Source organism: Telopea speciosissima, chromosome 7, assembly GCF_018873765.1.
Source record: "Telopea speciosissima isolate NSW1024214 ecotype Mountain lineage chromosome 7, Tspe_v1, whole genome shotgun sequence".
Lineage (NCBI taxonomy): Eukaryota > Viridiplantae > Streptophyta > Magnoliopsida > Proteales > Proteaceae > Telopea > Telopea speciosissima.
The window spans coordinates 32,088,395-32,097,447 of NC_057922.1; the positions used below are offsets into that span (position 1 = coordinate 32,088,395).

At 41.9% G+C, this 9,053-nt stretch overlaps 1 protein-coding gene across 4 annotated transcripts in view; it reads right to left on the reverse strand.

The window, feature by feature from the left end:
* The window catches only part of LOC122669080 (protein tesmin/TSO1-like CXC 2), a 39,183-nt gene extending 32,292 nt beyond the window's left edge, over nt 1-6,891 (reverse strand). For all 4 annotated transcript variants that reach the window (XM_043865730.1, XM_043865731.1, XM_043865729.1 and 1 more), the window contains exons 1-3: nt 6,684-6,891; nt 5,169-5,329; nt 4,214-5,063 (exon numbers count right to left, since the gene is read on the reverse strand). In XM_043865730.1, coding sequence (XP_043721665.1) covers nt 4,214-5,063; nt 5,169-5,329; nt 6,684-6,743 — 1,071 coding nt within the window. In that variant the 5' untranslated portion in view covers nt 6,744-6,891. The remainder of the gene's footprint in view (nt 1-4,213; nt 5,064-5,168; nt 5,330-6,683) is intronic.
* Nucleotides 6,892-9,053: the final 2,162 nt, after the last annotated feature.

A 9,053-nucleotide genomic window follows, 5' to 3' on the forward strand; every position in this document is an offset into this window, starting at 1 on the left:
TTGTCTTTGGTCCTTAACGGACTATGGACCAATGGTAGGAAGGTAGTATCAAGAGTATGGTCAGATGTTGTTGTTAACTATTTACTAGGTATATCCTTGTGTGGCATGGTGGTTTCTATTCCGCCGTTGACTTCTACGGTGGCCCCAATTAGAGGAGCGAAGGCCAAATGACTGAGAAGAACCAGGGTATGAAAGGGAAAGAGGAAGAGGGGGTAGATGGTGGGCTTGTGCTTACTAGGAGCAGTACCAATTGCAACAAAACATTGGGGAGAAACAGCGGAATAAGGAGCTTCGATTACATCAACGAATACACCAGAGGAATGTGGAGCACCAGCTAATTGAGGAGTAACAGTGTAGCTTCAAAGGAATGGGAAGATCCACAGGGGCGGCAGGCATGGAGGAGCACTTACTAGAGTCATGGCCAAATACCTTACAAACTAAGCATTAAGGACAAAGCCACTCAAAGCAGATTTGTTTGTTGAACGAAAAAGCCTTCATCATCAGCCATAGAGATGAAAAATGGAGGAGCTTCATCAGCCAACATTTATACATATACTTGCATAAGCAAGTTGATCTATATGTTTTGTTCTACTATCAAAGTAAAGCGGCTTTCCCAGACCGAGCCAACTATACTGAGATCGTCTTCACACCAGAAGTGGAGAGGAAGCCTTAAAAGGGTGATCTATAGAGGGATGTTGCTGAAGCCTACCCGTTGCACTTGCAGTTGCAGTTGCAGTTGCAGTTGCGGGTATCGATCCCATTTCCAGAGGAAGATGGGTTTCTGACCCACTTGCCAAGGCCCTCCTTCCAGAGCATGAATCTTGTTTATCTTCCTCAGAAATTTTGAAAATGAAGAACCCATTATCCATCAAGTGTCTACAACCCCTTGAATTCTCCATTGTTGGGTCAGAGAAAGTTTTACTATGTTGAAGGGCAGATAGCTGCCTATAAAGTGGCCAATTGAGGAGTTTTACCATTAGAAGCTTTATGGACTAGAAGACCAACCGAACAAAAGGGTGACCGTAGAGAGTGGGGGACTCTCACGATGCAGCCTATGATGAAGCATAACAAATTACAAGAGAGAAAAGGGCAAGACCATCTGATGCAGATTTGTCACCAAACTGGGCTTCTTTTATTAGGAATAAGTCGAGGGTTAGGTTATATACATGTTGGGCCTTTGATCCCATGGGTTTTCTATATAATAGGCCACTTTTATGGGCCAAAAGTTGGGGTACATGAGCTGCATACGGGATTAACCCCATACTTAGTTTATTTTCATGTTTTTAATGTTTTAAATTGAACCGGTTGATGTAGCTCTAAATAGGAGAAGGATCCTATTAGAGGCCAGGTGTACAATGGTTCTGAAATTAATCAGCCGATTGGGCAAAGCAGGCTGATTTAACTCAAAATTAGGGTTAGGTAAGGGGAATTAGTGAATGTGATATATGATAATGTTGGGCAGGTCTAAAGAAAGCTACTGATATAGGTTTTAAATAGGTTTAAACAGAAAATTAAAATTCTGAAATTCTAGGGTTAGAGTTTGGGTTTTAGGTTTTAGAAAATAGGTTGAATTTAGGGTTTTGAGTGGGATCTAAGGGCTGGGGCTGAGGTCGAGTTTTCTAAACAGGGAGGGGGATGTTCAACTGTAATATAAGGGTTTTCTGATGGCTGAATAGCGTTTTACAGAATTTAGGGTGTTTAGGTTTATGGGGGATGAGGGGATTTTAGGGTTTCAAATGAGAATGGAGGCTTAGGGGTCAGGTCGAGTGGAGGTACTGGTATGGAGAGGTTATGCTCTGATTTTGGATGAATATGGGTGAAGGATGAATGCTGGAATGTATTTAGAAAAGCTAGGGTTTTGTGGGATCGATTAGGTTAGATGGGGGGAAGAAGAAGAGAAGGATAACTTGCAGAAACTGTAAACACTTACTGGATTTGCAGATCTGCAACAACAGTAGCTTGGAGAAACTTGATTGAAGAAGGAGAAGGACCTCCCGATCTACAAGATGCAAGGAGTCGCCGGAATCCACCAGCCCTCACCCTTGATATGACTCACAAGGGGTCTTGATATGACTCACAAGACAGTCTCTGAAGAGAGAAGAAGCAGCAACAAAGGCCAACAGCAAAAAGCTCGATTTTTTTTAAACATGCATTGGTGGGGGAGCCTCTCCCACGATCTCTTATTAAATAGGAGGCCAAAGGCCTAATTCCTAAAACTATTACAACTCTAATCTCCATCCAAAATCGTGGAGAGGTACAATTAAGTGATTTAAAACAATTTAAAAGGTATAAAAAGACTCAATTGACCCTAATGACTTAAAACAACTTAAACTACTTGAAATAAAAGAAGATTCCCTACTAGCCAATAGGATATAAGAACCTCTTAGCCAATAGGAGCACTTCACTTAAATTAGACCAATTGAACCAATTGGGTGCAACCAATTTAAACCGGTTCAATTAAAAACACAAAATAAAACCTAAGTATAGAACTGAAATAACTAAACTAAGGCTCCTACTAAAACCCTAGGCTTAGGGTGGCTTCTTCAATTGAAGGAGGCTAGGGTCTGCATCACCGGTCCAAAGCTGGTTTGAACCAATGGTTCAATTTAAGTGATTTTATTAGTTTTTCTTTTAGTTGTTTAGTTGAGATGGATTAGGACTCTATTTTGAATCTATTCAGTTTCCTAATCAGATTAAGTTAGCTAATAGGTTAAGGATTGGGTTAGGCCTTTCCTTTTTAGTGTTTAAGTCTATTTTTGAGTCTTCTATATATGTTTGTAAGGGAGGCCAGCATTGAACACGAATTTGATTAATAAAACTCAGCTTTATGCTTGTTGCCTTTGTTGCTGTTGTTGGTCCTTGAGAATGTTGCATCCTTGTGGGTTTATCAAGGTGGAAGGGATTGGTGGATCTCCAATCGACTCCTTGCATCGTGAAGATCGGGAGACCCCATTGTTCATCTTCAAAGTTGCTGCCATTGAAGACCTGCAACAAGTAAGAAATTCTACAACTATTCTTCTTCCTTCTAGAAGGTCACATACAAGGTGATTTTGGTGAGAATTCTGCCCAGCCAAATCTAACCGTTAGAACCTGCTAAAAATTTGATCGAATCTTCCTCAAACCCTAATAGAGACTTGATTCAAATCTCATCACCATCCACCCAGCCGATTGTCTGAAATTACAGTTTTACCCCTCTCTCCTACTTCTACTAGGAAACCTCCATAACTTCAAATCTGTCCATCAGTTTCAAACCAAACTCCCATCGAACATCCCTCTCATCTCTCCCTACACTCGATCCAAGTTTCAGCCCCAAACTCCCACTCTAACCCCTTCATCTCCTTGCTCCATTAAAACCCAAACCCAAAACCCTAAAATTCAATTCTGCCCAAAATTGGAAAATTTCCAAACTCATCCAAACCCTAACCTTTTTGTACCATATTGACCCCCTAGACCTGCCCATTAATACCCTATAAACCCCTTTCCCAATATCCAACCCTAACCCTAGTTTTGCCCTAAGTTACTAAACCCTAGCCTAATCGGTCAGCCCTTGTGTGTGACCCCTTTACCCTGGCTCCTAGTGGGATTACTCCTACCTAGGACTACATTACCATCATTCAATTTAAACCCACGCCAACTGCATCCTTAATTCCAGCTCACAATTCTATCAACTTACAAAATGAAGCAGGATATATATTAAAATGAAACTTGTCATTCTTATATGTATTATGTATTTATGCATTTGCCCAAGTCATTAGCAATCAATTTTAGTATATAAAAGCAAGAACAAGTCATGCAACAATTTTAGTAATATTTTACTAGCGTATTTTCATGAATAGTTATTTAAACTTATGCTCGACCATGGACAAACAATATCAACATTGTCCTATTTTCCAACAAAAGAAAAAAAAAGTTCCTATTTGAATGCTTCACTCAATTCAATTCCTAGTTCATACAATGAGGTTTCAGAAAAGCTTGCAAAACAAGGGGTTCATGTTAGAATCTGTTAGGTTATTGGAAGAGACATATCTTTCCTAAGTGATATTGCACGGATGTTTAAAGCTGAGACGTAATTTTAGCATCACAAAGGCTCTATAATGGAGCATTTGTAACATCAAAATTATTTCTTCTTATGAATAAATTGGTTACTCTCATAAGAGCTAAACAAAGATAACTGGAAGAATCAATTGATGAATTAGAGACACCTTATTTGTACCTCAAAATCACATTGCATCCTGCTTTCAAGAGACACACTTAGTATTAATCCTGTCTTCTCATCATGATCTTGATATGCCTGAGAAATATGCAGAGATTCAGGCAACAATTGAGGTGTACAATCCCATTCATCCTGCTGCCCACCTTCTGCATTCTGCAATGTAACAGCTTCTAATCTATGTTGACAAGGATTTCTGGAGCGATTAGACCTTTGTCTCTTATCAAAATCAGCATCTCCATGCTCCTCTTCCATTGAAATTATAGAGGATAAGTCTTTAGCAATTTGGACCACTACATTCTTGTCATTTTGTGCAACAGAATCATGTTGTATGGACAAATCAGACTCCCCATGAGCACTGATTTTCTCAGAAATTACACATTGGTACTCACCAGGAAGCCTCCCACTATCCTTTTGCTGTTCAGCTTCAGATTCAACTGGATTATCAGGTAACAGCAACTTTTCTGGCACTTCCTCTTCAGCTTTTTCTAACAAGGTAAGGGATGCAGCCACCGCTTCAGTATCAATGCCTTCCCTGTTATCTATGTTATCATTAACTTTTTCTATGCTTTCCTTCAAGCTGGAACTATTCTCTAGTGCTTTAGGTGCACCATTAGATTGCTTCAAACATAAATTGGCTGAATCAATGGAATTCACACTGTCCTCTGGGTCCACAGGATCAGCCAGGAATTCATCAACACATCCTGAAGGACTGCAGGGCTGAACTTGAACGGAGCACTTACTATCGCATTCCTTCTGAGACCTGCTGGAAATATCTGAAGCTCCTGCAACCATCTTGTCACTATCATCAGCCTGAGAGAGCTCTGCATTAGATGAGTGTGGAAATTGGGGCCTGAAAACAAAAATAAAATTATCACATGACCAGCTGCCAAATCAAAATCCACATTCTCCAATTTGAAAAGACAAAATGCGCTGTGAATTTAAAGGCAACAAATACCTTTTTACGAAACTTGCTCTTCGCTGTTTGTTTATACGTGGAGATGTAAACACAGGAGGTGGAGGAGGAAAATTAAGTTCTGAAAATCCTTGTGCAACATGAATAGACTTAACTGACTTTATAGGTGACAGAGTGCGAAGGAAATTGGAGAAAGGTGAATCCTGCAATTTATTTAGAAGTAAAAATGATGAACAAGAGCCAAATTTGTAATGCTGTACAAACAAATTCCAGGTGTTTTCTATCAAGAACAATAAATCTAAAGATATGTTTAACTATGTTAACACGTAATATCTTCAAAAGGGAATGCTCAGAAGTCGTGTGAAAAGGCACATCTTAAAACTTTTCACAATTCAACGGAAGAGTAGATCCATAAACTCTTCATTACAATGTCCATTACTTGTACTCTTATAGAATAATACATAAACAGATTAGAGAGTAAAACTTTCTAAATGCTTACAAATTTTGGAAGAAAAGAGACTGGAAAATGGGAAGATAAGAACAAAATCATGGAAACTAGAAGGTGCAATCAATTAATTCAACCATGACATTGCAAATAACTGAGTAAAACTTTCCTGGAAGTCTGCCTCTGAAACACATGGGTGATCCTGCACTACCAACAGCCTTCTGGAATGTCAAGAAATAGTTGGTTTTCCAACAGTGGGGCATACTCACCTACTACAGCTCATACCACACACCAAGGCAGCCACAGAGGCTAATAGCAGAGCCACACATGCCCATCTCCACATCAAGGAGATCTTCATTGGGCTCTTCGCCTTACGTCAAGCTCTGTCTTGATGGCCTGTCTATCCATAGGACAACCTGGCAAGGTGGGCTGCAGAGGACTAGCATAACACCATGCTCAGTTTAGTTTTTGTTTCTCTATAGGCATATAAGTACCAGCCTTACAGATATGGCTGCAAACTTCATGCCTCAAAAAACTCAAGAACTTTGCCTCACTCATATCATACTGGAAGACTGTGAGACACTGACAAACATCAAGGGCAAGATCAGGCCGATAGAACGTCTAACATGTCACATGTATTAGTCAGAGAAGGTAATAACTTGGCCGACAAGCTGGTCAACCATGAAGCTAACTGTCAAACCAACTTGTATTGGATGGCTAACCTTTCTAATTCTAAGCTAAGGAATGACTTTCCTGGCCGATCTAAAAGCCAACCACTAAACAAACCTCCACAAAATGCATCAAAACCCTAGCCACGGCATTGCAACAAAAGATCCTAAACCAAAGCTCGAATTCAAGCCATTAAGAAGAAACAAACAACTCAATTCCATATTCAACAAAAATCATACACAAAAATGAAAATATGGAAAATTTCACAACAAAAACAATCCGAAAAAACGAAATGGGTACTCCATCTAAAGCTTACCCACAAAAAGTAAAACCAAGTACGGATTAATAAATTTTCAAATCATCGACATGGATGAACTATAGTAGAACAGTAGTTCCAAGAAACCTTATTCACAATAAAATACAATTAACAAATTTTACTGTACTTGAATAGGGGGCGAAGAGGATGAGGTAGGTACGATACGATTGCCTTCAGGAGAATCCATGGTTTGAAACCCTAGACCTTGGCTTGAGACGGTCCCGCTGCATCTTTTTTAACGCTGTTGTCCTGAAACGGAAGAAGAGGGAAATGGAAAATAAAAATGGAACTTTTATTTTTATGCTTTTTCAGGCTTATAAGATAGATAAGAGAGGCGAGAAGCGCCAACTCTTAAATATGGGCGGGAATTTTCCTACGCCGTCAATTTCTACGTATCTACATTCTACACCATATAATAGTTTTCGCCATGTGCTTTTTTCTTCTTTCTTTTTTATTACATGAAATTTCCATCCTCCATAGTTTTTTTTTTTTTTTTTTTTTTTTGGGGGGGGGGGGGGGGGAGGTGAAACCATCCTCCCTAGTAATGAAATGAGAAAATAGGGTTAGACATAAATTAAACAAATAGGAGTGTTAATTAGGACCAGAACAATGAATGAACCGAAACCGACCGATAAAATCCAAAACTGATCGCTCTGCGGTGGACCCTTTCAATGATTGTATTGAGGATCTTGATTTGGACGACCTTCGTTGGTCCAGCTCCCCTCTCACTTGGCACAACCGTCGTGTCGGTCCGGATCGTATCGCCTGTAAACTTGACCGTTTCCTTGTCAATGAAGCTTGGCTCTCCTCCTTTCCCCTCTCCCATGCCTCTTTTCTTCTCTAGGGTCTCTCTGACCATTGCCCCTGTCTCATCCACATCCCACCTTACTCCTCCTTTGGTCCCAAGCCTTTCAAATTCTTTGACATGTGGACTTCTCACCCCCTCTTTCACGACACTATCGTGAAAGCCTGGTGCATCTCTGTCTCGGCCCCATTGCAGCCCCTGATTACCCTAGCTAGAAAGCTTCGTGATGCCAAAGCGGCCCTCCGCCGTTGGAATCTCTCCACCTTCGGTAATATCCCTTCAAGGCTTTCTTCTTGTCGGTCGGATCTTTCAATGGTCTAATTTCAGCTTCAGTTCGATCCTCTCAACCTGGGCTTTGCCATTGATGAAAAGCGTCTCTCCGAAGAGCTTTCTTCCCTCTCCCTGCTCGAGGAGAGCTTCCTGCGTCAGAAATCCCGCTCCAAGTGACTTGAAGTTGGAGATTCGAATTCTACCTATTTCCATCGCTCTCTTAAAGCCAGGTAGAACTCTAACTCCATCACCCAGCTTACCGCCGCTGATGGTTCCTCCCTCACTTCCCCCTACTATTAAAGAGGCTGCCTCATCCTTCTTCTCCTCTCTCTTCAACCCCTCCCTCCCCCCTACCCCTATCCCGCTGGGGCTCATTGATAAATTCATCCCCTCTTCCCTCTCCGATTCCCTCATCGCCATTCCCTCCGATGAGGAAATCTCTTTAGCTATCCTCTCCCACAAAGCCAACAAAGCCCCTGGCCCAGATGGCTTCAGCATGGGGTTCTTTCTAAGTCGCTGGGACTCCATCAAAGGTGAGGTGTTCAAAGCTATCCGCAGTTTCTTCTTCAAGCCGGGTCAGTTTCCTCAGATCAATCAGACATTCATTTGCCTCATCCCCAAAAAAGATGGGGCTTCTTCCCTATCCGATTTTCGGCCCATCTCCCTTTGCAACCTCATCTACAAGTTCATTGCTAAGATTCTCGCCAACCGAATCAAGCTTGTCATCCCCTCCTTTGTTAGTCCCAACCAATCGGCCTTCATCTCTGGCCGAAGTATTGCGGACAATATTATTCTCTGCTCTGAAATTGTTCGTGGTTTTGACCGCAAACCTCACTCCCCCGCGGCCCTTCTAAAAATTGATCTCCACAAAGCCTTTGACTCGATCCGTTGGGACTTCATTTGTGATGTTCTCTCCCCCATGGGTTTCCCCCCTGTCTTTGTTCGTTGGATCCATGCCTACATCTCTTCCCCCTCCTTCTCTGTGCTAGTCAATGGCACCCCTGCAGGCTTCTTCCACTCCAAGGTTGGCATTCACCAAGGCTGCCCTCTCTCTCCTTTCCTCTTCTCCCTCACCTTAGAAGTCCTGTCCAGAAGCCTCCAAGCTAAGACGGACCTCCACCTCATTTCTCCCCTCCCTAAATGCAAACACATCAATCTCTCCCATCTGGCCTTTGCAAACGACCTGATGATCTTCTCCAAGGCCTCCCACTCCTCTATCTCTGCCATCATGGACTCTCTTCATCTCTTTGAGTCTCTCTCCGGACTTCATGTCAACCTTCTCAAGTCCAAAATTTTCCTCTTTGGTATCCCGGATTCTTCCAAAGAGGCTCTTCGTCAGCTCACTGGCTTCACTATTGGCTTCCTTCCTGTCACCTACCAAGGCCTTCCCCTGATCACTGCCAGGCGCTCTAGCCACCATTG